The 27,919-nt window shown below is 40.1% G+C and overlaps 1 protein-coding gene across 1 annotated transcript; it reads right to left on the bottom strand.

Annotated features, from left to right (window-relative positions):
- Positions 1-1,342: 1,342 nt before the first annotated feature.
- On the bottom strand, positions 1,343-27,788 carry abcb7 (ATP-binding cassette, sub-family B (MDR/TAP), member 7). Its single transcript, XM_034690200.1, has 16 exons — positions 27,635-27,788; positions 25,305-25,388; positions 25,142-25,219; positions 23,287-23,406; positions 18,815-18,947; positions 16,707-16,975; positions 15,989-16,077; positions 15,702-15,789; positions 12,114-12,288; positions 11,461-11,618; positions 8,204-8,367; positions 7,909-8,038; positions 7,304-7,475; positions 5,176-5,279; positions 4,308-4,415; positions 1,343-2,863 (listed from the first exon to the last, which is right to left on the bottom strand). The coding sequence occupies exons 1-16, from the start codon at positions 27,782-27,784 to the stop codon at positions 2,645-2,647; spliced, it is 2,241 nt and encodes a 746-aa protein (XP_034546091.1). The 5' UTR covers positions 27,785-27,788; the 3' UTR covers positions 1,343-2,644.
- Between the last annotated feature and the right edge of the window lie 131 nt (positions 27,789-27,919).

Raw genomic sequence — 27,919 nt, forward strand, 5'->3', positions numbered from 1 at the left:
TCTTCCTAGGTTAGATTAGAAGGACGCCATTACCATCAATTCATCTGCCTGGACATCTGACGCATGAAAGGAGAGCTATCCAACCCGTAATCATCTGGTTGCTTTCCTTTTAAGCAGGGCTCTATCAAAGTCTACTTTCATCTATAATGTGTGACTTCCTCGGGAGGTGTTGGGGGTGGTGGGGGGTTCACTTTCCAGCACAGCCTGGTCTGTCACGCTATTTGAATGTTTTTTGTTATTGTCGGTTTCAATTATAATCTTGCAGAAAAGCCTCATAGAAAGTGTCATCAGAGGAGGATCCTGGGAGCTGCAGGGGTTCTTAAGAGGGATCAACTATCATTTTGTCCTCGAGGCAATGAACACAATGAGAGTGTGTAAAGATTGAATGAAGGACTGACTAACAATCTCATGAATACAACCTTAAAAAATTGTTTATTTGACAGTTTACACACTGATTATGAATCAAGGTACACTTTTTTTTTAATAGTGCTCAACTGAGATGTGGTATCTTTCCTCTGGCATTAGAAACAGGTCGCTTCCACTCTGTTCCTGAGGAGGAGAGAAAGTGTTCCTTGTGTGATCTGGAGTAAGTTGAAAATTAAATGCACCTTTTGTTCTATTGTCCATTATATCATGATCTCAGGTGCCTTCTTTTCAACAAAATATCAGAAAACTGTCCTGATTTGTTTTCCATATCTGATGAAGATAGACTTCAGTTCCTGTTTACACACAAAGTGTTTCAGTTTGCTCAGTTTTTGTTAAATGCTGTTCAGCAGGGTAGGAGCACACTCTATGTCTGATTTAGATGTTGTCACTGTCAAATGTTTGAAGTGTACCACTATGCTTTTTAATTACTTTAGGTCATTGCTGGACATGTGCAGTAATGTAACTGCTCTCTTCTTTTTCTATTTCTTCTTATGTTGTTGCTTCTAAGGTGTTTTTCAACCGCAGGAACTTTACCCCAGAACTAGGGACTATACCCCTGAACTACGTGCGTTTTGACCAGAGGAACCAGGGTCTAAATTTAGTTCAGGGGTAGATAATCTCCCCCCCTGAAAAATATGAGAAGAACTTTTTTCATGTTCATACAGTTCTACAATGGTGTGTCAATGTGCATTGTATCATAGTATCGTAAAACATCCATGGATACATTTCAGACACAAACACATTTCTGTTTTTTTATCTTGAGCATTATATACTGGAATCTGCAAATTAACTACATTCTATATATCTTATATATTTACAATGTTACTGGCTCTGAAGAGAGTTACCATGGTATCTATGGTATAATAGTAAATTATCATGATTTAAACCCACTCAGAATAACAGAATGAAGACCTCATTATTTAAACAAAATTCAACATTTATTCATGTCCACAGTGTACTCACTCAGCCAATGTAGACGAGAATATTTAAAACAGGTTTACATCGAGTGTTAGAACAAGACACAAAATAGACTTTTATGGATATGACAACACACAAAGGTTCCTAACAAATGTGTATCAGCAAAATCAGCCCTCAGAAAATGAGGACATGCATGTACTGTCAGTTTTTTATTGTTAACATGTACAGGAAATCTTCAAGGAAAAAGTCTTTGTATTCAGATCATACAATCCAAAACGCTGTCTTCTTCTCACTGTTAAAAAAAATCTATGAATACACTTTCAATGGCAGAGGTCTGTCAACTGAGGCTAAACGACATGACTGTAAAATATTCCCAGAGGAGGCTTTCAAGTTGTTGCCTCGTAATGTGGCTCCAAGTGTGGTGAAAATCATTCATGATTTATTAGAGGTGCTTCTTGTCATTCTCAGAGTGTGATATTTATATCAGTGTGACTGTGACATACTGCTTATTCACTGGGGAGCTGTTCTGTATGTTCACGAGTCTAAACATCCACATTATGTTGTGATTCATCGAGAAGACTTGAGTATCTGCCAAATTTGGTATTTTTAGAACATGCATTGAGAAGACTGATGTGGGCAGTGTGCTTTACAATCAAATTCCATTTAAGTCTTCATGAAAAAGGTTTCTCTTACGATATATGGCAAAAAAAATCCTCATAATTTAGCCTAATAGATCACCGAAATGCAGAATAAACTGTGATATGTGCACATCTTAAGTGTACAAAAAGATAGCAAACTATAGTTTATTTGAAAATAATTTTAAAAAGTGAAATCAATACAATTTATGCAACAATATCAAGGCATACTTAATTTTTCATTACATGTACTCGTGTGTTTCCAGTGCAGTGGAAGATGTCAATAAAACCTGATGTCAAAAATAACAAGGAGGGGGGGGGCGCCATGTTGACTAACAGATGTCTTACGCACACATATGTGATATACGAGGTCTCTTACGCTTGGCTTCAGATGAGGCAACTGGCATACAAGCTCCATCTCTGGACAGCCGCCAGTGCAAAACACACTTGCTCCCTGTTCTGCTCCTCCTCCTTTACTTTGGCGAGTGGTGGCCTTTATTCACATGAAGTAGGAGGAGGGGTGGTCACATGGGTAGGGGCTTGGCCAGAGTGGGCGGGGGCAGAAGAGATGCACCCATACGCCCCCCCCAATACTGCACAGACTCCAGTGGATTCCAGCGTAGGCCATCTGTGAGAGATGGTGAGGCGTGGAAAGGCAGCTTCTCTCAACAGGAGCAGTTCCCACAGCCCTTTACACCGTTAAGGATCTCCTGCTGCAGTTTTTTCCTCTCCTCCTCTTTCTGGGAGAGGCGCTCCTCTGGTGGATTTGGTGAGCCCTTGCTGTTGTTGAGGATTTTGCTGTTCTGGGTGTTCCATAGGTCTGCGTACAAGCTGCCGGGAATGCTGAGGAGGGCCTGGTGGTCCCCTTGCTCTACCACTTTACCCTGGCAGGGAAGAAGAACAAGGGGTCAACGTAAGAAAACATAAAAATACCTTAAAATGTTGGAATTGTACATGTAGTTAGAACAAAGAGGCCATACACGCAGAGTCCCACTGTTAGCATCTATTCATGACCACACAACAGTGGCCACACTCTCTGCGGAGAGTCAGCTCCCCCCTAGAATCCCTGCCGCCTCCCCAACAACTGTTGCAATTTCTCTAGCAAAAACATGGACTCGTACACACACGCACACGCGCACACACACACACACACACACACACACACACACACACACACACACACACACACAACAACAACAAATACACATCCCTCCCACACATTCAAACACAACCGAAGGCACCCCCCGCCCCCCTTCCCCCACCTCCCATGAGCATGCAGAGGTGTTGGCATCATCTTTAGTGCACCCAAGATAAGCACGTGACTCGCTTCCGCTCGTTATTTTAATGAGCACCCCAGGCAGTCCTCTGCTGGTGACACCAGCAAACGCCATGGCGACATCACACGCAAACATGCCTCCTCGCCACGACCCTCTGATCCCTGCCATCTGACTCTGGAAACATGGAGCCACTCATGCTCGAATGCCGCAGTTCAAAGAAAAGGCTTTCATATTATCCGCTCTGAATGTAGCACTGGTGGAAAATGTCACTTCACATGATACATATAAACTTGTACTTTCTACATAATGACTGAATTAACTCCATCTTTTTTACTAAACAGCACCTCAGCCCCAAACATGAAACACTGTGTCACTTTTACCCTGATTCCTAATAAAAGCCCTGAAAAGATTCACTCTCTCAACTGTTTTTTTTTTTTTTTTTTTTAAACTGCTCTCTGTGTCTCCTTAACTCCAGCTTGACTTCACACACCTGACCATAAACTGTATAATAACCAAACTGAATGGTGATCTGCACTGAGAGACATGCTCAGTCCTGCACGAGGCCTCATCAGTATCTGGGAAGCTGGCCCATACATTATTAGTCACTGAGACAAACAAGACACGCCATCTGACCAAAACAGCCAGTCGAGTCTGACTGCTTTAATGAGCCCTTATGGAGAAAATAATACATTCGATTCTACCCACAGTGTCCTGTTGATGTTGAAGTTAATGAGAAAAGCTAAACAAAGCATGTGTTCATCACGTACATTGTAGAAAGGTAACTCAAAAATAAATGAGAGGCAAAAACAGAGGCTAAATTCTTGTTGCTGGCAGACAGAGTGTGCTGGAGGTAACGCAGAGGTCATGTCATCATCCCTCCCTTCAATGCAAAACTGTCTAATTGGACTGGCAATTAACACAGCGCCTGATATACGCAGAGAACTCTGAACCGTAGTATTATTTGCTTCTTATGAACCTGACATTACAGCTAGAACCGTTAATCAGGGAAGGTGTGAGATCAAGTAAAAATACAAAGTGGATGAGTTCTTACTTCATTGAGCACTATAATCTCGTCTGCGTCTACGATGGTGGAGAGCCTGTGGGCGATGAACATTGATGTCCTGTCCTTCACCATGTCCTTCATTGAACTAAGGATGGTCTGGAAGCACACAAAGACAAATCATTTAATAACTCTCTTAAGCCGCACAAGTAGTATCCCTAATCCAAAGGAAAATAGTTAGCAATAATGGCGGATGGCAGAAACAATAAAAAGTGAAGTGCATGAATGACAGGATATATATGAAATGTTCTCCTAACTTTGATTTGAAGAACAGGCTAAGTCAATAAGATGTTGCTCAGCAACACTCACCTTCATATGCTTTTCTTTCCTCTGTTTACATATGATAATTTAAAGAAAGCACTGTGATGAAAAGCAACAGAAAATCTCAATTAAGAAGAACATCTACTGCCCAATTTCTTTCTCCTGAAGTTCAGAGAGGGCATGCTGAACTTTCTCATTAAATGTAACATTTACAAAGATGGTGGGGTTTAAGCTGAGCTGGAGATTAAGTAGGAGAAAACAGTGGCAGGTGGCAGGGGAGAACATGGGGGTGGTGTGTGTGTGTGTGTGTGTGTGTGTGTGTGTGTGTGTGTGTGTGTGTGTGTGTGTGTGTGTGTGTGTGTGTGTGTGTGTGTCGAGGGGATGGGGGGGGTGTATGTCGCAGCAGGTATATGACGCAGGAGTGAGCTGAGTTATTGTGTACCTACAGCAGGTGACTGAGTGGGTGTTTGTTCTGCTAAATGTGGACGCAGGCTGGATGAGGTTTCTATCTGTGGTTCAGCAGGGAGAGGGCATGTGTCCACGTGTGTGTGTGTGTGTGTGTGTGTGCATGTGTGTGTTCATGTGCCGTCAGGCCCACCTCTTCCGTGATAGAGTCGAGGGAGGATGTTGCTTCGTCATACAGGAGGACGGGTGGATTCTTCAGGATTGCGCGGGCGATGGCGACACGTTGCTTCTCACCTCCTGAAACAAAACAACACGTCAAATTTGAAAGCAAACCAGGTTAGAGTCTACAGGTTTGAAACGTGTGAAGATAGAACAGGTCTCTGGCCTTTATCATCAGATAATTACCTCAAGAGGGCCAACATGCAGACAGAACCATTACCACAGGGTTTTCACAAGAGTCAGACTTGATTTGAGAAGAAGATCCAGCAAGATGCAAGCATTTCTCCCACTGTGTCTGACCTGATCTTAATTGCACATGAACTATGTTGCCTATTGAAAGCTACCATAGTTAAGCAGATACAAATATTGCTGGCAGTGGAGAAAAGCAATCAAGGAAGTAAGGAGCCTCAAAGCCCAGACTGCCCCCCTTCCTCCTCTGACAAACTCACTGGCAGCTGTCACATGCAGCAGCAGTGAAATTAATGAGAAGTTAGTCATGTCTTTATTTTGTCCGTTCTCTCACTCACTCAGTCACTCCACATAAAGAAATCTGTGCTGCCAGTAATTGCGTCTTGAATGCTGAGCGAAAGTGCTCGCACAGACGCACACTGTGTGTTTATGTGGGCTAAATGAGTTTCAGAGTCATGCTAGGAGCCAAATACTACACAGTGTTGCGCTATCACTGCACATCAAACAAGGCAACATGCCATTAAACAAGTTTACACATAGCATAGAAGAGGGAAGTGACAGAACAATGATGCAGCTTTAAAGTAAGTTGAATAATGAGTGTTTTAAGATAAGGTCAAATTTAATCATTAACTTAGGTTTAATTGTCTGACATGTTCCTCACAGCATACTGAAGTCTTTACCCAGAGCATATGTTCCATTAACTCCATGCTTGTATCTGTTCTAGGCAGCAGACGGAGGGCAATACAATTTATGTGTGGAAGATTAAGGCTCATGTACTTTGGGCTGTACAAAACTAACAACCAAAAATATAAACCTGTTTAGACTCAAAACCAAAAGATCAGTGTTTTCACATTAGACTGAGGCATTGTGTAACACAGGGGTTCCCAAAGTGTGGGTCGGGACCCCCTGGGGGGTCGTGAGATGTCTTCCAGAATGTTATATGTTGTTATTATTATTATTATTATTATTATTATTATTATTATTATTATTATATTTTTCTGTATTTTTTGTATTTTTTCTTCACTTTGTTGGTTTTGTATTAATTTGTTAACTTGTGGGGAAAAAAGAAATACTGAAAAAATGCAATAAAAAAAGTTGAATGACAAAAGTTATCTAAAAATAGTACAATTTACTCATTTATAGTAAAAAAAAAATATCAACAAAAATAGTAGCGAAACTTGAGGTAAAAACTTGAAAATAGAAAATGTAATGAGTTTTCTGCCTTTCTTTTTGCCAGATGACTCCTAAGGTTAGGGTTAGTGAACAGTTAATTATCAAAAGCATCAGTAGCAGCAGGTTAAGTCATAACAGCACAGGAAACACAGCCACATGCTCATGTAGGTAGGCTAATTTTCTGCAGACCACCTAAATGAAGCCACATTAAATCACTTTGAGGGACAGTGGTGGTCGCGAGTCTTTGGCACCTATATTTTGGGGGTCGCAGCAAAACTACAATACATAACTCCAAAACCAGCAGCAATTTTGGAGAGGAATTAGTTGCTTCAGCCACTTGATACACAAACTGCAGCAAACTCTCAAATGTGTGGCTTCACTGCTTTTCTCTTTTTTACTTCAATGACGATTCAACATGTTTTTGTTAAAGACTCTGGGCCACACAGTACGCTTTTTAAAAGTAACCCTCAGCTTTACAATACAAAATTAAATTTTAGTAAGAATTTAATGATTGATTTGGATTGAATTGACAAAGCAATTACTGGTTGCAGCTTTACACTGAAGCAATATGTTGTATGGATACATTAAATGATAATCAGCCAGTTACTGAATAGTTTCTAGCTTTTCAATTTTTGAGTAGAATAAACCAGCCAGGGAGACACAAAACACACAGCTCTCTCTTTTTTTTGCTTCTGTAGAAGAGACAACATTTAAACAGTATTCATAATCGTGCTGCAAACCTGACAGCTTGAGGCCCCGCTCTCCAACCTGGGTGTCATAGCCATGGGGCATCCTGAGGATAGCATCATGGATGCCTGCTAGACGCGCCACTTGGTACACCTCCTCTGGTGTGGCGTTGATGTTCCCGTACTGCAGGTTGTAGAAGATGGTGTTGTGAAAGAGAACGGCATCCTGTCAACAACAACACAGTGTGAGGAGAGAAAAAAAAATTAGGCTTTAGAGAATATTTTTTATTGCAGCAGAGACAGAAAACGGAGGACTGCAGATACAAAGACAAGGGTAGGAGGGAGAAAGAGAGAGAACGCAAATGACAAAAATACTGTTCATGTACCATCTGTTCTGATGAGCCTCTGAGCTCACTGCAGTAAATACTGAGTTCAGCTCATTTCTAATGTTGCTGTTAACCAGTAATGTAACACTGTTCTATGCTGCCCCCTTGTTGTATATAATTATCAATAATACTTCATTTACTCCTGAAAAGTCATTAAGACACGACCATTTTATTGTCTGTGAGGAGGCTCCAAATAGTAAGATCGATATGATGCAAAAATTGCTTTTTTATTGTTTGCCTGTGTGTATTTCACTGTGTTGGTGGGCTTCAGACCTGCGGTACGACCCCCAAAGCCTTCCTCAGGCTGTCGAGGCTGACGTCTCGGATATTCTGCCCCCCTATGTAGATGTTCCCCCGCTGGGGCTCGTAGAAGCGGAACAACAGCCGCACAATGGTGCTCTTCCTGCAAGCAGACGTGGAACCAATCGTCAGCATCAGTCTGTCTGTGAGCTGCACCCCCCACAGGCAGCTGATGATATCTGATGATAAGACAGTCTGCACATACAAATGAGATGACACACATACACACACCTGGTTTGGCAGGCAGTGTAGTGCTAAGGTTACCTACCCTGACCCGCTGCCACCGACGATGGCCACCTTCTTCCCAGCAGGCACTTCGAAGGACACTCCATTTAAGACTTTCTGGCCCTCCAGGTACTCGAAATAAACGTCCTCAAAGCGTATGGTGGCTTCCTGTGGTGTGATAGATAATGGCAGGGCGAGATCCTTTTCCTAGAGAAAACCATCAGAGGGTTGAAAATCACAAAACGAAAATAAGAGAGGAGACGGATACAGAGCAGCCAGTGGCAGACAAGGCCCGGCATGATGCAATGTTACTCCAACACCTTGTAAAGAGGGATAATGCTGGAGCACAGAGAAAACACGCACCGCATAAAGCTCAGACATTCACTGCAAATTCAAGGGGTGGTTTCAAAAGAATCTTCACACACTGCCTGCCCTCCATGGCGACTAAATCAATAAGCGTAAAAAGTTTGGGTACATACTGAACTGAGCCATGGTGCTGAGATGAGCTAAGGTCAGCAGAGAATAAAGCCCTATCCTTAACCTCAGAGTAAAAGCCTGGTTCTGCTCCATTTCTATACTACCTAATAGCAACATAATCACCCTCAATCCACCCCAGCCAATTAATACAAATAACTCACAGTCCATTAGTATAAACAGATGATAATTTCAGACACACCCCCCAGCATGGAAACAAGCCAAAATCATTTACTTTTTATTTTGTGGGGCATTTTTAAGTGAGGAAGGGTTTCAAATTATTTTACATCTGCATAATAGGCCAATGTGTTCCATAAAAAAAAAACACTGAGACAGTAATGGCCTGCTGGGCAGTGCCATTCCTCAGGGAATCACAATGGAGAGGAGTATTACTGATGAGTGCTAAATAACTGGACAGATTCATTTCTCCTACTGTAATTACGGGCTGCAGACCAGAGTGGCATTCATATTGTTAGACAGCAGCCGCACATTTGCACTTAAATGTCCTTTTCTGATGCAAGGTGGGCTGTCACATTGTGTTATAAAAGAAAAAATAAATAAATGCAATGAAATGTTTCATAGAAAATTGCAGCTGTGACACTGAAGAATCAGAGGACTTGCATGTCGCAAAATCTGAGCTGTTGTGGCAAATTTGGAAAGAAGAGGGTCGAGGTGAGATAAGTTTTTGTGTCAAATTCACATAGAATCATTTCACACCACTGACATGTAGTGTCACCAACCTACATTTGGGTGGTAGATGCAAATTGGCACTAGAAATGAAGCAAAAATCCTTTTACTGATAACCTCAATGAAATGTCTATTACAATTCACTATTTAAAGCTGCTGCTGGTAGGAATGGTGTTAAATATGTTACTTTTTTCTGCTGGGTTTGGAGAAAAGGTCATAATACCCATTGGTACTCATCGGTGAGTGAAGTAATTTGAGACTATCGCGAAATATCTTTGTTTTCCAATGCCAATGTGTAAAGCAATGTTATTATTCCCCTCGTTCCCGTTATGAAGGACCAATCAGAGCCACTCCCAGACCCCCTGTCCTGACTGGTAGAGTGGCGGCCCCACTACGGCCTCCTGATTGGCTGAGAAGCCACTACTTCCTCATAGAATGCGCACAACCATAGACATATAAAGAGGAGACGCCGCATCGACTGCTACTACCTATTGGTTCTGACAACCCGTGGGGCCGCCATCTTGGTCTGGTCACCGGCTCCACTCAGTGTAATCTGTTTGGCAGGCACGATTAAGTGTCAGCGCATTTAATCAATCATAACTCTCTGCAGAACAAAAAAAACGCATAAAAATCAGTTTAGTATTCAAACGTCACATGGTTCGGCGTATTTTAAAACTCATAGTGGGCTTAACAGTAATAGAATATTCTGATATGTGATATATGTCATGTATGAAAGGTATTTTGCCGCACAGTGCTCTGGCATCTTCAAGTCTCTGCTGCTTCAGTTTACGTTTACAGGTAGGATCATGGGTAGGATGACTGGACTAAGATAGCAGCCATATTTCTTGCGCCCCAGCAACCAATGTGGCGTCGACTCTTTATATGTCTATGCGCACAATAATCTCTTGTGGGTGGGGTTACGGGAGCAGAGAGGGGAGGGGTAGTGTTGACATTCGAAATCTCTATCCGAACTGATGTTTATATCACGACTACCAACAGCAGCTTTAAGAACAAAGTTCACCCAACACTTCACTGATAGACACTGAACTGGGGCCATATAAAAAAGCTATTAATAATTCACCTTGGACTCTGGAAATACAAATAATCATAAGCACTTTAAAGGCTAATTTCTCCGTTTTAAAGACAAATAGTATTCATTAAGTAATGAAAACAGAAGTTGTAAATTAATCAAATTAGAATAATGACAGTTCTAATTAGTGCTACTTGCAGCCCAATGGAAGACCAAAATTGGTTGCTGAAGAATGCAGCATTTTAGGTAAGTCTCTAGGCAGAAAAACTGCCTAGAAAACGAAAATGAAAACGAATCCAAAGTAGAAAACAGTAGTTGAACAGAAATTCCAAAACAGAACATTTAGAACAGCTTCACTCTCTCTTTCACAACAGTGCTTATTCACTCACTGTTTGGAGAACCAAATGATATGCACCTGTTTTTCAATCACTGATTGAGCAAATGATCTGCACAAACAGCACAACATCCCAAAAAAACACTCTCATACATCACTACAGAAGGGCTGATTACAACCCTGCGAAACAGGACTACACTGATAAACCCAAATGTGTTTCATTCCTGAAAGCATAAATGAAGACACAATAATACAGTCAATGATAAAAACATGGGTTATCACCATCAAACTGAAAATAACAATGGATCAAACTTATGAGTATATGTCTTCAAAGACTAACCAATCACATTACAGCTGTGACGTGGTTTAACACCCTGAAACAGATCATGCTAATGCAGTTATGTTGTGCTCTACAAGTGGCAATAGATGAGGAAGCACCTGAGTCAGTTCAAGCACATAATTACTATGTTTGACTTCAACCTATCATTTTTTACTGCACATGCAGACAGGTTAGCTATGTCACTCTGCCATGAATAACCCAATGCTGTGTAAAAATCTCTCTTCACCTGTGCAATTACACATTATGGTAAAAGCCCTCATGGAGTACCTTGGTTTACTTTTGCGTTAGGGTTTTAGAATGAACACTGAATTCATTGTATCATGTAAAAGTTATTCTTTCTTCTGAAGCAAGAGAAAATGTGGAAAAAAGAATACATAGTTAAAAATATTACATTCACTTTTACACATAGAAGTGCATGTCAGGTTGACAAGTTACCTTGATCTTGGTGTCGACACTGAGCAGGGTGAAAAGAGTGTGCATGTCTATAAGGGCCTGCCTGGTCTCTCTGTACACGGTCCCCAGGAAGTTGAGGGGGAGGGAGAGCTGGAAGAGCAGGCCGTTCACCATCACCAGGTCTCCCACGGTCATCGTACCTACACAATAGAGACACACATAATCTGGCTCTATGTGTATCTTTGCATACAAGATCTAAAATAAAATAACACTCAGACCATTTCTCCTTTCAAGTTGTGAAAGCAGACAAAGCGTGTTGCAGTCTGAATCCATCTCCACCCACTGTGATTTCATTTTCTGCATCACGGCTATTTTATTTTCTATTCATGCCACTTTTTCATGCTTGCTGTGCTTTGTTCTCGTTTACTTTCTATTATTCAGTTCAGTCAGGGTTTTACTTGTCATTTCCATCCGTCCATTTGATTTTGTTTTTGAAGTGTTTTTTTTAAAGCTTTCTTATTTCAAAATGCGCATTTTTCGCTATTGTGCTGTGGACACAGATAGTGAGCATGGAGAGGTAAATCCAGGTCAGTTCATGGGTATTCTTTTTACCTTTACTGCTGCTCACTATCACATTCTTACATGGTTTGTCTTAAAAGAATGATTTTTACACATGCACAGACACACTCACTTACCTGCAGCGATGCCCTTGCTGGCGAGCAACATGATGCCAGTGAGGCCGACACTGAAGATGGCACTCTGGCCAAAGTTGAGCATGGCGAGCGTGGACGTGGTTTTTAAAGAGGATGACTCATAGATCTTCAGGTATCCATCATACCTTTCAGCTTCATACTTCTCATTGTTGAAGTACTGCAGCCGGGATAAGGACAGAAGGAAAGGAGGGAGTAAAGGGCACAGAGACGGCACAAAAGGAGAGAAAGTGTAAGTTGAGAGAGGAAATGGAGAGATACAAAATATGGTTAGGGTTAGAGGTTAAAGAAGCATGGAGAGCAGTGTCAGGCAGATAGACACTTTAGTGCAGCCTGCCTCGAGGCTGCATTTGTTCTCGGTGACCGCACTGTGCATAGTCTGGGTCTCAGTCGGCCTCTAAAGCACTTTTCATGTCTCAGTATTTTCATCTCCTCCCCACTGATCTTAAAGGATGTGGCTGGTGATAAAACAAAATCCAGAGCCTCTATAGCTTTAGCAAAAGATGATGATTACGGCAGAAGAGCAGGCTAGGAAATATGAAGCAATCATAACTGTAGCCTCAACATCCTTTACAAGTTAACCAAGAACTGCTGCAGAGTATTAATTATTGGCACTGTAGTCAGCTTGTGTGTTTACATCTGTAGCAGCTTACACAGACACCTACCAGCAGAGCGCAGATAGCTCTGAAGTGTTACACCACACAAGCAGCACTAATTTTGTTAAGGACATACAGCCATCACTGAAAAAAAAGCCTCATGATTCAGCCAAAAACACATCAAACTACAGCATGGGCATAAAAACCGACCCCCTCCTCTCTGCTGCCAATTACCTAATATTGCTGTTTGTTTAGTTTGCACTATTGTTCCTCTGCTCTGGTTAAGTGGGCGATTTGCTTCTGTAGCTAACGGCAGTGGGGCTGTGCTGCTGCCGACTTGCCACTGATTTGCATATAGGAAAATACAGGAAATCAGACAGAGAGAGAAAAGAAAGTAGCACATGGAGGACAAACAGTAGCAGTGCAAGGCACCATGTTCAGGTTCTCATCCAGCCCTTTGTGAAAGTGGAACGGATTTCTGAGTGGGCGGAGATCTAATTACATATGCACACTCACAGCTCAGAGTGATGCTAAATCCGGCCGCATTGGCACAGATGACACAAAATAACAGAACAAAACGTTAAGGAAAACAGGACGCAAAAATAATACAGCCGAGAAAATAATGTGGGTTCCAAAATATATCTGGAGCAGCTAACAAAGCACCCGAAACTGAAGGGTGATTATGATTGTGTAAGTTCTCTGTACAATAAGGTTACCTAGAAAGAAAGAGGCTTAAAAAAGCAAGAGATAACATTCAGGACTAACATTCAGGACTGCCATGCTGCTGACAGAAGCATAGAGGCATTTATACATCCACACACCACATCACATCTGTCCGGCGTCTGTGAGAGCACACTCACCCATAATAAACCGTGTCCCTCACCAGGCATTCAATTCAAAATAAAGCGTACAGCTCACCAAAACTATCACTGCAATAACATTCAGGTCATTCACTAAACCAGGAGTGTTGCCCTGATGGTCCAGTTATCAACCTCTTATTGTTTGTAGTGATTAGAATGAAAATCACAAAAAGGGTGAACAGTTTTACACTGAATGAAAACAAGAGCAGCACAGAGAATAAGGGGCAAGAGAGCAGTTAAATATATGAGACAGTAAAAACCAGGGACAACAACATGTTTGTCAAATGAGTGTGTGATGATTTATGAAATCATTTTGATGACTGGCGACAAAAGACTGATCAGCAAATGTCACTGTCTCTTATTCTATTTTCTTCTCCAGGGTTAGATGTTTTTCTCTGACTGCTGTGTTTATAAACTAAATATGTTTGTTTTTGCATTTTGATGGACAATTAGAAGCTGTGTTAATGTAAAGAGGATCAATATGTAATGAAGGATCAGAAAATAAAAAGTTTTAAAACAGCGAGACATACTTCAAATGAAACCAAAGCTTGATCCGTAAGGCAACTGGCCGGATAGAATTCTTGAAGACGTTTCACCTCTCCTCCGAAAGGCTTCTTCAGTTCTGGAGTTTCGGAGGAGAGGTGAAACATCTTCAAGAATTCTACCAGTCCAGTTGCCTTATGGATCAAGCTTTGGATTACCATGACCTGGATGACTGAGAACCTTCACAGACATGTTACTTCAAATGAAAACATTCAGAATTGAACTCTGATGGCTCTATATGATCTACAAAAGTAAACCAGATCATCAGCTATAAGTAGAGTTATTTGTAAAGACTAACACAGGTCTGATTCCAATAAAGAGATTCAAAACATGCTGACCAGAACAGATTTTTAGAATTATTTTCTTAGTGAAGTTTCAAAGTTTGGAGACTTCTGGTCACTTAAAAGGAAGCAGGAGGACATTTTTTTTAGATAGTATACATAAATGGATCAGAAAAGACAGAACAGGATCAGCCACATGGGGACACCAAAATTGAAGGTTTTAGCTGCTCGATTTTTTTGGGATCAACCACTCACAGAGATTTTGGTAAAAGATTAGTCACTTGCTATAGCATGCAAGCTGTGAATATCAATATCAATATCTAGGTACAATATTTCTATTTATGCTACAATTAAATAGAAAGACTTTGAAGCATATAATACAATTTGGCCACCCCAAAGGTGGTTTTACCCAACACCTCAGTTCTACTGTAAGATTGATTTTATCAAGTTCACACATCATTAAATGCTGAAGACGATATATGCTTCTGATCATTTCTTTCTTGTTCAGATGAGTGAAGTTAAATATCCAAATGATAGAAGCAGGCTTACTGTCTGTTGACCACGATAATAATATAATTACAATGTATGAAGACAAGAATAAGAGGAAAGAGAGCAGTTAGATATATAAGGAAGTGAAAACCAGGGAAGCAACATTTTTGCCAAATGCTTGTGTGATGGTTTATGAAATTGTATGATATGTAATGTATGAAGACTATAAATCTCAACAAATACTGCATAAAAGGTTCAATCACTGTACTCTTACCCTGAGTCTTTGACACTGACTGCTCTATCATAACTAAGGAGAAACACTAACCTCAAAGGAAACACTTTATGCCCTTTCAGCCATAATGTCCAGTTCTTTTAGTTAGAGAGATACATTTGACTTTAAAGTTTAAGTTGTACTTGTGAAATAGAATTTAGAAGAGAAAGTTTTAATGAGACAGAGAAGCAACGCAGAGAGAGAGAGAGAGAGAGAGAGAGAGAGAGAGAGAGAGAGAGAGAGAGAGGGAGAGAGAGAGGATGGAAGGAGCTTTTCTTTGATTAAAAGGCACATTTTGACAGCAGCAATCATGCTGGTGAAACACTATTATCATAGATGGGTAAATATTTGCTCTCGTCAATATGCCTGGCTTAAGTGAAAAGCAGAAAAAAAATAAAAAAATAAAAATAAAAGGGAAGGATTAACAAAAGGAGGAGGGGTTGGGAGGTGGTAGATGTGGAGCATAAGTCATGTATGTGCATGTGTGTCTGCATGTGCATGTGTGTGCAACAGTGTGTTGCATTGGATCTCACCTTCACAGTCTCGTAGTTAAGGAGAGAGTCGATAGCTGCGTTTCCAGCTTCATTGTCTGCTTTGTTCATCTCTATCCTGAAACGAGTCCTGTGCACGGACACACACACAAACAATCATGTGAGACTTTCTTAAAAAAAACACATTTCAGCCTCGGAGTGAACATTGTTACTGTCAGCACAGAGAGCTATTTACTGAATCTTTTTCAAGTGATTACATACATAAGCAATAAAACAACCAATTGAAGTGAAGACAGGCACACGACTGGTACAAACATCCTCTTTGTTACCTCCACTGAGTGAGTAGAATGGTGAAGAGTGTGTATGCTGATAAGGTACCCAAGGCCACTGCTGCAAACTGCCCACCACATTTGTAATACTGCAGATGAAAAAAGCACAGGGAGAGAAAAAAAAGCTTCTTTTACATTTTGTGACTTCACAGAGCTGTTGGTGAAAAGTCAAGCCACACATCACACTATCAGATCCCAAAGTTTGCGTCAGGAGGTATCCTAAGAATGTACTGTGTTTGACCATTCTGCTATGAAATTGAGTGTTACAAATAGAGGGGAAACTAAAAGAACTAATCGTGCTAATGCTTTAGCTATTTGGGCACTGGAGTCTGCCCTCATTACAGGCAAGCTGACATTATGGTCCAAAGTGGAATTATAGCATCAAGCTATAGCCGAGCTGCTCTTGTAGCTGTGGCCGAGGAGGGGAGCATCTGTTCAGGGCATACTCCACATGAGAACATTAAGCTGCTACAAAGCTTTGGGATTCATCATTGACACTAATGGGCTCTGTGTTGCCACCAAAAGTTCATGCCGATTCATATTCCATTTAGGATGTAAATGAGACAATATGCCAGAAATTAATTTCCAGACAATCTGCTGTGCAGAGTGTCAAGGTGATAGAGGATCCTGAGCTAACATAAATGACTTAGACAGATAAAACAAGAAATAACAACCAGAAAGCTCAGTATCGGTGTGTGGTTGGCAGTATTAGACTCACCAAAATTGCACTGACAAGTCCCATCTCGAAGATTGTGGGTCCTAAATTGAAGATAAGTGCACTGAGGACAAATGAGATGCCCCGAGTGCCCCGGTCAATGGCCTTGGACAGCGCTCCTGTTTGGCGACTGAGATGGAAACCCAGATCCAGATTGTGCAAGTGAAGGAAGACGTTCTTGGCGATGCGTCGGATGGAGCTCTGGGCCACCTTGCCGAACACAGTGTTCCTCAGCTCATTGAAGAGGGCTGCGCAGGCCCGTGACGCGCCATCTGGGATAGCGGAGGAGACAGAGAGTTTAGCACACCTGCTGTGAAAAGCAAGGGGGGCTCAGACAGTGGGGCTGGGCACTCTCAAGCGTATATATATATCCTCAACCTAAACACAGAGGACTGTGATGCAGCTCTAAAGTGATATGAGGCAGCAAAACAAGAATCTGACCACTACCCATCCTGTCTTGGAAGCTGTAATACACTGTTGAGCCTAGACAGGGATATCAACTTCTCTCCGGCGGAGGCTTGTATGAAATGGCAGGGCAGGTTTTTCCGAATCATCTCTGGTCTGCAAGCACTGCAGTGCTACAGCAGCAGCCTCCCAAAGCCTCTGTAATTACAAAGCAGGATGCTGTCTGGAGCATCACTACTATGGCAGGCCAGCACACTGCAGACTGAGAGGAGGGAGGGTATCTGTGCATACATGAGTGTGTTCACTGTGTGTGTATGTGGTGGTGAAGGGGCTGCATGTGTGAGCAAAATACTATAAGAGGGGGAGGTTTTTAATAAGAGCGTCATGACTAGATGTTGCTATGAGTTGGCTTCATTCAGCATTGTCCGAGTCTGTTTCAAGCTGATCTCTATGCTAAGGATGATGAAGGCGAAATATTCCCTCTTGATACTATTATGTACGTGAGGTTTTATGAGAGCGTAATGTAATCCTAAAAAAAACCTAACTCTCATATAAGCTTGGTAGTTGAAGAAAATCTCAAACCTAATTCCAAGAAAGTCAACACTTTTCATAAACTGTTATACAAAAAAACAGCCAGCATGACTGTCACAAATTAACATTAGTCTCTGTTTGAATGACACGTGGCTTTCCTGAGTCGATTTCGCTGCTTTGTGTGAAAAACGACTTGTCTGCCGAGACCAAAGTCAGTGCAATAATCGCTCTGTCTGCTGGTCTTCGTGTGGCTGTAATGTGGCGTTAAATAGGAATGCTCATCTAATGAACAATGTGTCCACATCTGACAAGGTAGGATGAGCACTGTGCAACCCTTTCAGCCAAATTACACTCATCACCCCAGGCTCCAAGTGCAGGGTCCCAAGTGTTGTGAGGAGGGAACAAAAAAGAAAGAGAGAAAAAAATTACATTCCCTTTTCTTAAAGAACATCCCCTTCATTCTTCCTTGTCATCCTAATTCATCCTGTCTGGAGTCCTGTTCATGTGCTCCAATTATTCCACAGGCAGCATTAATGTGCAAGACCTAAGTGGGCTCATTAAAATAAGTGGATACCGGGCTAAGTGTACATTGCATTCCTGCTGATCTCACTCAAGGCCAGAGTGACTTGCAGTGGGTGTCAGTTCCCGATATACATTTATTTAGCCTTTCATCAACAGCTTAGTGAAAGAAAATACTCTAATCAGGAACAACTTTGTATCACACTACATGTCTCCTCTGACTCCTCTTGTGTTTGCAGGGCCATTTGAAAAAAAGTGAAATAAAAGAGAAGCTCTCAAGGGCTGAATAAAAGAAACATCCCTGGCCTTTACAAAACACACAAAAAAAAATTCAAACCACTTTCAAAAGAACATGAGCAATATCTTCCCAACTCCTCAGTAAATGCATCCAGCTCTGGGAGTTTGATACCTGGGTGCTCTTGGGAGCACCCAGGTATCAAACTGAAAAGTAGTCGTGGCTCACGGGAGGACTGCGTGGACTGATAGAAGTGAACTCTGATGCACATGATGTAAATAATGCGAGGGAGACGCGGAGGTTGCATAGTGCCATTGATATGAATGCACTGGGAAAGGTCAGCGTGCAGATAATAGGCAGTCCCACAGTCCCCCTCTGATGAGCGCAGCACCTGCCTGTGCAACACAAGTCTGGGACTCACAGCCAATCATCACGGCCGTTGCCATGGTAGCCACAGTGCTTGGCGCGTCATTCAGGTTCAGCATGTGTCCCGACATCTGGTTAAGCTCGTCCACTGCATACTTAAACATGAAGGGCACCATTACATTGGTGATCTGTGAAGGCAGGGGGGGAGGGAAAAAAAGAGAGAGAGAAAAAAAATCAGAAATAGCCTATTAGACAAACATATGCTCAATATAGTCCAGAGCCACTCTCTAGTCCTTCAGTGCAGCGTCTCTACTTACATATGTGCACCATGCTGCCTTGGAGAGATGAATCTCCACTGTTATCATACAATAAATCCTACATAACCCACACAGGCAACTTTAAGTCCATGCATGTAAACATGTATGGATGTATGCTGTGGGAGTGTGCATGCGAGTGTGAGTTCTACTCGAGTGGCTGTGCTGATGCTGCTGAGGTGGCTGGTGCTTTCTGCTAATGGAATTGAAATGGTTATTAAGGCTAATTAAAAGCACAGGGACAGCTGTGTGACTCAGGCTAGGCGGTCCGTTGCGCATTAGGACAGCCAGAGAACACAGCAGCATACCGCACAAGCATTTTCTCGTGAAACCTATTTCGTTTGAACCTCTCAACCCTCCTGGCACAGGGGAGGGCTATTTTTTTTTTAAAACATTTCTTTTTGTTCCTTTACTCCTGTCACATTCTGCTTGATATAAGTTTCATCAAATAATGGTTAAATCAATTATACAAAACACGGGGTAAAAAAATAATGTCAGCCCTGCTATTGTAAAACGACACCTAATGACCACCACTTATGCTGCAAAAGCTGCATTTCCAAGCTTCATGGTTTATACACTCGAGTATTAAACTCTGACAATAGGAGTCCTCTGGGTCCCTCAAGGAAAAACAATATCTTTGCTACCAAGACAACAGAACATGACACAAAAATAGCCTGAGCCTATTATCAAAGGGCAAAAACATGTCCTCAATTTTATCACTAATACATGATAAGGTAGCAGTGCTCTTTCAATCCATTAACAGCCAACTGGATATTAAATCAACACCATGTCAATCTGTACCTGGCGATATGTCATCTCGTAATAGAGGTATTGTGTCAAGTAGAGGAGAAAAGGCTCCAGGCTATTAAGAATTAGCTTATGGTTTGACAAACACATGCACACATACAGAGGGAGCTTCACTTGAGTCCAAAGAAGATCAAGACAAAAAAAAAAAAACATGAGTGTCTATATCAGTTACTTAAATGAAAATGTCACTGATATTCTAGAGAGCAGAGGTGTGATGCACTGTAACCACATAATTATTCCGTTGATTTAAAAATTGCCTCCACACTGCTGGTGGTTTCACCTCAAACAGACAAACTGGAGAAATTGAGGCTAACTCCAGCCAAGCAGGAAAATAGGAGAAGATTGGATTGCATGTGTGTGTGCGTTCTCCACCTTAGCACACACACACACAGCCATGCTGAGCGGCAGCAGTTCAGGCTTATTTAGGAGCTGTGAATTTGTGATTGTTTTCCAGGGTGTAAATTAACGACCATCAACAAAGGAGAAGGAAATGAATCACGCATTGATTGATGCTTGCAACTAATAATTATAAAAGTGGTCTGTTTTTTAAAAGCAAACTGTTACTTTGAACAGCTCTTTGCACAACATAACAACCTCTCCAGAGTGCTCCTGCTCTTTGATTGGTGGTCAAAGCAGAGACATTTGACTTGCCGAGAAAATATTTCTGTAAACAACAACTATGTGTCTTGTGTTTGGGTATTTGCCTTTACTAAATCTCTACTACTGTGTAAGCGTGTGTGTGTGTGTGTGTGTGTGTGTGTGTGTGTGTGTGTGTGTGTGTGTGTGTGTGTGTGTGTGTGTGTGTGTGTGTGTGTGTGTGTGTGTGCGTGCGTGTGTGTGTGTGTGTGTGTGTGTGTGTGTGCGTGTGTGTGTGTGTGTGTAGGGGGGTCATACACATCAAAAACAACTTTACTCTACCTTATCTTTAAAATGATAATTAGAGATGGTAGTCTATCTTATATGATTCACACCTTTTTGAAAGGAAAATAAAACAATAATAATAAAAACAAATAAATAAAATTATAATAAATACATACATAAATAATTTAGAATAAAAAAGAAAAATGTAAAATAAGAAACAATAATAATAATAATAATAAATAACAAAAAAAATAGTAATAATAATAATAATAATAATAATATCAATAAAAATAATAACAATACTACTACTAATAATAACAACAACAACAACAACAATAACAACAACTATAATAATAATAATAATAATAATTATAACAATAACAATACTAATAATAATACTACTAATAATAATAATACTATTAATAATAATAATAATAATAATAATAATAATAATAATAATAATAATGATAATAATAATAATGATAATAATAATAAAATAACACAAATAATAGTAATAATAATAATAATAATAATAATAATAATAATAATAATAATAATAATAATAATAATAATAATAATAATAATAATAATGGTACCTTTAATAGACATTTTATGAGGAGTGAGCACAAATCACAACCTACTTGAATAAACTGGCAGTTTACACACCAGGATTTATTTTTGTTTTAGTCATCTGGGGGTGTTAATTTTCAAGAGCCAATGCTCAGAAACAAGATTAAGGTGTTGAAAATAGAGGTAAACATTTGGAGAATAAGATTGTGTGACAAGTGGATACCTCAAATGGACTGCTTCTCTTACAAATAAAAATTGCATGCCATAAAATGTTCAAAATGATAAGATGTGTAGTCTTAAACTGTAATACTGCAAGCTCTCTTTAACCTTCTTTTTCACAAATGACATTGGGTTTTTTTTCTACAAGGATAACTGGCCGACACTGTACACACTGTAGTTAATAAATGCAATGTGTATGACCAGCCAACCCTCTGCTGTTGTTATTCAGAGCATCTTTAGCTGGTGTTCAAAGGCACCGTATGACCAGGCTTTTCCAACAGAGGTGCCAAAGAACAATGAAGTGCTGCTGACAAATAATAACATCAGATAAATGTTTGCCTGAGCTGGTGCACTAATTTGCTGTGAAACACATTTAACTAACCCTGAGTGATGCCTCTCTCACAACATGAATCCAGGGGACTTGTGGTGCCTATTTTCACAAACTCAGCCTGAATGCAGTCATTCTGCCTTCATTCTTGTCACTCATTTCAGAGACATTATGAACTTAAACAATTGACCACTGCCACTTATAAATGCTGTTGTCTAACTGAATTCAGCAATGACCTTGGATCGTCTATTCTCTCGTTCAGGGGGTTCTCTTGTTAAAAGGCAGCAGTGCTTTTCACAAAGGGGGCCTGCGGGAAGAGAGCTCTGGATCTGGAGCTGCAACTTACATTATTTATTATTAGTATTGATTGTGTGCATTGTTTATATAACACCCTGATTACATGTGATCATATACCAACTATAAATCTGTTTGACTACAGATAATATTTCTCTATGTTGAGTCACTTTTGCTCTTTCCAGCCAAGCTAAACCAAAATAAATAAGTCAAAAAGAGACTGGGCAGTACTGTCTACAGTCTATCACGTAGAAAGAGCCCTGATGTTTTTTTTTTTTTTTTTACCTGTGACACTGTCAGAAGCAATGTGAGCATGGCCAGTGGCAGAGACAGAGATGTGATCAATATTAGCTCCTGAGTCTTAAAGGACAAACAGTGATAATCTTTTCTTTTCATCAATATTTTTTTATCAGAGCTCCAACCATTTTCTGAGAAGCAGTTGTTTGCTTTTGCTCTTCTCCTCACCGTTTCAGTATTTCAGTTAAAGACTATCTAAATATTGTGATTTACCTCTAAGAAAGCAGAACATTAAAGCCCATGTGAAACAACAAGCTCTTAATGGGTAATGTATTGTAAAATAGTCTTGCTTTTGTCCCTCACGGAGAACATAAGGTATTGTCAGAGAGCTTTACGTTAAGGTAAAAGGTATCAAGAAAGCAAAAAACTAAATAAAAGAGAAGTTTGTCCAAGTGTCAGTAAGGATAAATTGAGCCTGATCTCCTTATCCTCTGTGTCTTCCTGCAGTGTGCAGTGGTCAGACTCTATAACCAATAACACATATATATATTACCTCTTTAATTTGAATTGCTAATAACTTTTTAATAATTGATATTTTATAGGCTCTTGTTTGCTTTATACTCCTTTGCACTGTCTACTTTGCTGCAGTGACACTTAAATTTCCCCGTATGTGGGACGAATAAAGGACTATCTTATCTTATCTTTTCTTATTTTATCTTATAGTAAAGTGGTTGAACTAGTAATGTAAACAAACTGGGATGTGAAGTGTGTAAAAAAAATAAACTGTTTAGTTTCCATTAAAAGTAAGACAAATTAACTTTATATGAAAGAAAAAAAAGGGAAACTTAGATATAAACAAATTCTACTGTATACCCTTGACATTGTCTGTAACCTTACCTTAGCTCCTGCAAGCAGGCCCAGAGAGATGACAACACGGGCCCGCAGGTCTGGTCTATCCTTTGGCCACACATAGGACAGCATCGCAGTCAGGATCTGGGATGAATTCACTTCCTTCAGCTGGTGAGAAGAAACAAAAGCAAAGCCTCCTCTTTACTCACAGGACAGACAGTATGACAAACAAGTCTGTACCAGCAGATACAGGTCTATTTAATACACTTCCGTGTTAACATTCTGCCATATGTTCGCCAATATTGGCAACTAACTTGCAATGTGCTTTCAGTGTGACGATCGCAATAACCTAAACATGGCTCTCTTGGCAGACACATGGAACATCAAATGTCAAGGGGAGTCCCTTGAGAAATCTGGGAGCAGCAATGACAGCAGAATCTCCAGGTGGACCCTGGGATCCAGTCTGACACTACATGTCCCAGGAGACACCTGGGCTGTCATCCCAGCTGAGTTTGAGAGCGCACCACTGCCAACATAGCTGTTTACCCACGCTCTACCACACACCTGCCAGAGGGACGCTCTGCAGGCCAAAGAATATGCAGTAATTCCTCTAATCCACTTAATATGGAGGCTGCAAGTAAACTACAGAGTAGTGCCCAACACCTGCCTTTAATCAAAAACAATCAAGCAATGCGTGACACTGTGAAGAGGGGATTAATGCTAACAATGAACAATGAACACACCACTGATGTCCCTGGAACATATGGGGAGGAGAAGAGTTCATGTACTGTATTGTACAGTTTTTTGTCAAAGTCTGATTAAGCATGACGTGTGTCAAACTATAGAAATGTGCAGAGGTCAAGAGTAAATGTTAAGTTTTTACACTAAACACATAAAGTGATGAAAATGTTTGTTATAGAAACTGTTACCAATGTTGTTTTTCACCGGTGAATGCCAATGCCTATTAGAGAGCAGGTCAGCTGACAGCTAATACTGTATATGATGCTGATATAACGTAGTTGTGTTGTTTTGTTGTGTTTTGCAGTTGATAAAATACAACCATTTAATAATAGTAATAATAATAAAAAGAAGAAATGAGAAACAAAAATACTGAACTTGAATCAACATTTTGTCAGATAAATGTAGACAAAATCTATTTGGCTCAGTGAAATTATACCAAAGAGGACTTGTTGATCTCTTTCCAGTCAGTAGTTATTAAAATAGAGAACAAACAAGGTAAACTGGGCTAAAATGAATAAAGTATAATTACCTTATTCCATGCAAATACTACTCTAAAATACATGGTTCTCTTAGCCAACGACATGTTTTAGATGGATCTTTTACTAATTAATGAAAAAGAATAATACAACATTAGGTAATGTAGATATTTTAGAACATTACTAATATATCGATTTTAAACTGCATTATTCTTTACCTGATAACAGAATTTATATCAAACACTATCCAGAAAACTGTTTTTAATTTGATATGCTGTCATTTAGGAGGGAAAAATACGTTATCATTTAGAAAATACAATGGTGACTTCGGCCTTATGAGCTCAGGCTTTGGCCCAATCTTGACATTTATTTCAAAATGTGATTAATTGGCGTTATATATCAACCAACCAATCAATCCGTCTGTCAGTAAAAGAATTATCAAAAAGTATTTTTATGATCCAATATCACTAAACAACCGAACAGTAATTTGAGTAAGGAATAACGTATATAGCACTTTAGAGGGTGTGTTGTATTTTTAAGTAATGTCTTTGTTCATAAAAAACACATGAATGCATATAACCCTGTGAAATCCTATACAACTAAATAAACTCTTTGTTTGATGTGTGTGTACAAAATGCTTAAAAGGTGTCAGTTACCAAAAAACTAGAAGAAGTTTTTGTACTTGCCACATTTTTGGGATCTGCACTCAGCCCTGCTCCTGCATTTCCATGCCAACATGTTCTTTTGTCTGTGATCTGCAAATGCTTTGGGAAAAAAAGTATTTTTGTTAAATGTTTGAATTAAAAAAAAAAATACATAAAAGCGTAATCATTTTTCCGACATTCTTACTTTTGCTGCCTCCAAAATCCGCCGGCTGTTTTCCGTCCTGCTTGTGTTCCATGTAGCTGTCCGTAGGTGTGGGGGATAACTCAGCTGAAATACATGAAGTGACTTATTAACTGATGTTTCTCAATTCTACAGATGATTTTTTATGGATGTTTTAACTACCTGGAAACATGAAAAAAAACTCAGTAAATGAGCAAACATAACACAAAAAAATAAACATGGTTCTAAAATTTCCTCCCCTGTATGATTTCCCAAAAGAACTCAGAGGTAAAAGCCAGAGTTCGAAGGGTTGAGGACAAACTGAGCAAACATATGGTCTGAGGAGAAGCTAGTTTGAGCCAACTCAAACGAAATAGAAAGAAGCAATGTTAGTTCAGCTTTGTTCGAAAATGGGACAAAAAGTTCAGAAATGTTTTCATTTCTGTCATAATTTAGGCACAGTCACATTTTCTGAATGGTTTAAGATAGGCATAAATAACTTTTGTTGCACCTACATTAATGCTCTTACAATATGACTTTGCTGGATTTACAGTTGTGCTCATAAGTTTACATACCCTGCCAGAATGTATGGTTTCTTCGGTAGTTTCTGTTGGCTTTATGATTTAAAAAGAGTAAACACAGTTGTTTGATAAAAATGTTGCCTCACCCAACCCATAACCACGAGTGAAAAAAAAGTTTTTCTCTTATCATTCATATTCCCTGAAAAATGGCCAAAAAAATCACAAATTCTGCCAGGGTATGTAAACTTATGAGCACAACTGTACCTACGGTGGCCCTGAAGGACAAAACAAATTTACAGAAGATGAAACACTTTTACAAAGTTGGAGACAAATTTACATTTTGGAAAACATTTTTACATTCTATAAAACAAAATGACATCAGCAAAACACTTTTACCATTTCTGAAACAAATTAACATTTCATTTTCACGGAAAGGGAATGTACCAAATACCGTAAGTGATCCGTAAGTGATGGAGTGAGGGGTTATTTAGTTTGTTTTGATGGAGAGAAACCAAACTGAACGACATGGTTTACATATTAGGACATCCTCGGGTCTCAGAGAGAGGTGTCAGACCTCAGATAAAAAAGCATCATGTCTCCGGAAAAGCTCCATCATATCTCCGCAAAACCTTCATCATGTGTCAGAATTCAGATGAAACAGCCTCAGATCACGTAGCCTCAGGCTAAACGGAGTCAGACTTAACGGTGAAAGTGTTCCATCGTTTGTCTCCAACTTTGTAAAAGTGTTTTATCTTTAGTAAATTTGTTTTCTTAAATGTAAATTTGTTTTGGCCTTGGTAAAGGTGTTTTGCTGATGTAATTTTGTTTTATAAATTGTAAAAATGTTTTCCAAAATGTGAATTTGTCTCCAACTTTGTGTTTCATCTTTTGTAAATTTGTTTTGTCCTTTAGGGCCACCGTACTTATCTGCTAGAGGACAGTGTATCCCGGTGCAACCCATGCTCTTATCTACCGTAAAATAAGCTGGAACTAAATGTAAACACATAATATATGTACAAAAATATGTATATCACATTTATGAAGTTAATGATCAAATTGTCTTCTGAATGAAAGACCCCTCAGTGATGGTAACTATTATTTTGTGTGTAAAGCGCACACATCTTACTGAGTGGATTAATGCAGAGACTTCACTGACAGAAGTGGGAGGACACCTATGAGGTACAATTAATTGCTTTTGAAAAAGCCATACAGGTAAACCAAAACAACTCAATGTGTCCACATCACCTGAACATGTAAATGCTAATGAAGGTGGGGTTTTCATCATAGCTTTTCATTCCTTTATGGAGCTGAATGACTACCGAAAAGTACAGAAAGTTGTCAGCCAATCAATAACAGACAGTTACATCAGCTGTACTTCAGGTCCTCTGGGTGGGACAGACTGTCAGGCTTATCAACATTTACTGACTCCTTTCAGACGTCACGTAGACCACGTGACTGAGACCACTGTCAGTACAGCATTAGCATGGTACATTGAGTGTTTATGGTGGATGATAAGAGCCTTTTACTTTGAACAGAGTCACATAGTGCTCACTGAAGCTGCTGTGTCAATGTGACAACACAGTCAGATATACAACTGGAAGTTGATATCAAGTTAGCAAGTAGGCTAGCTGTCGTTGAACGCAAGACAGCGACTCGACTGATATATTTCCATGACATGAACCATTTTGGCAAGAAACCAGGACACACATAACCAATAATGACACTTCCTGAAAGTTAGGGCGAGTTAGTGCCACTTTCCAAACCTGTCCTTGCCTTCTGACTGTCACATCAAAAACACAGTGCCCTCTCCTGCTAGCAGAGTCTTAAACTCACCAGATATGTACTGTGGCGTTTATGTTCTGTCCCATTCTCACTGCGACTCTTACTCCAAACATGATACGAGCTCGTCTGTCGAAGAAGGAGCGCTAGTTTTCTTTTTTGAAAGTGAAAGCCGCATTTCAGCGGCACTAACATCGGCGCCATGTTGGCGAATGAGGACGGCGGTAAGTCAACACTAGAGATGTGACGTTCAGGAACGAGTCGGTCTTTTGAACGGCTCTTTTAAGTGAGCGATGAGAACCGATTCGCAGTTGCGAGCCGTTCATTTGAGAGACGTTT

Source organism: Notolabrus celidotus, chromosome 8 (assembly GCF_009762535.1).
Source record: "Notolabrus celidotus isolate fNotCel1 chromosome 8, fNotCel1.pri, whole genome shotgun sequence".
Classification (NCBI taxonomy): domain Eukaryota; kingdom Metazoa; phylum Chordata; class Actinopteri; order Labriformes; family Labridae; genus Notolabrus; species Notolabrus celidotus.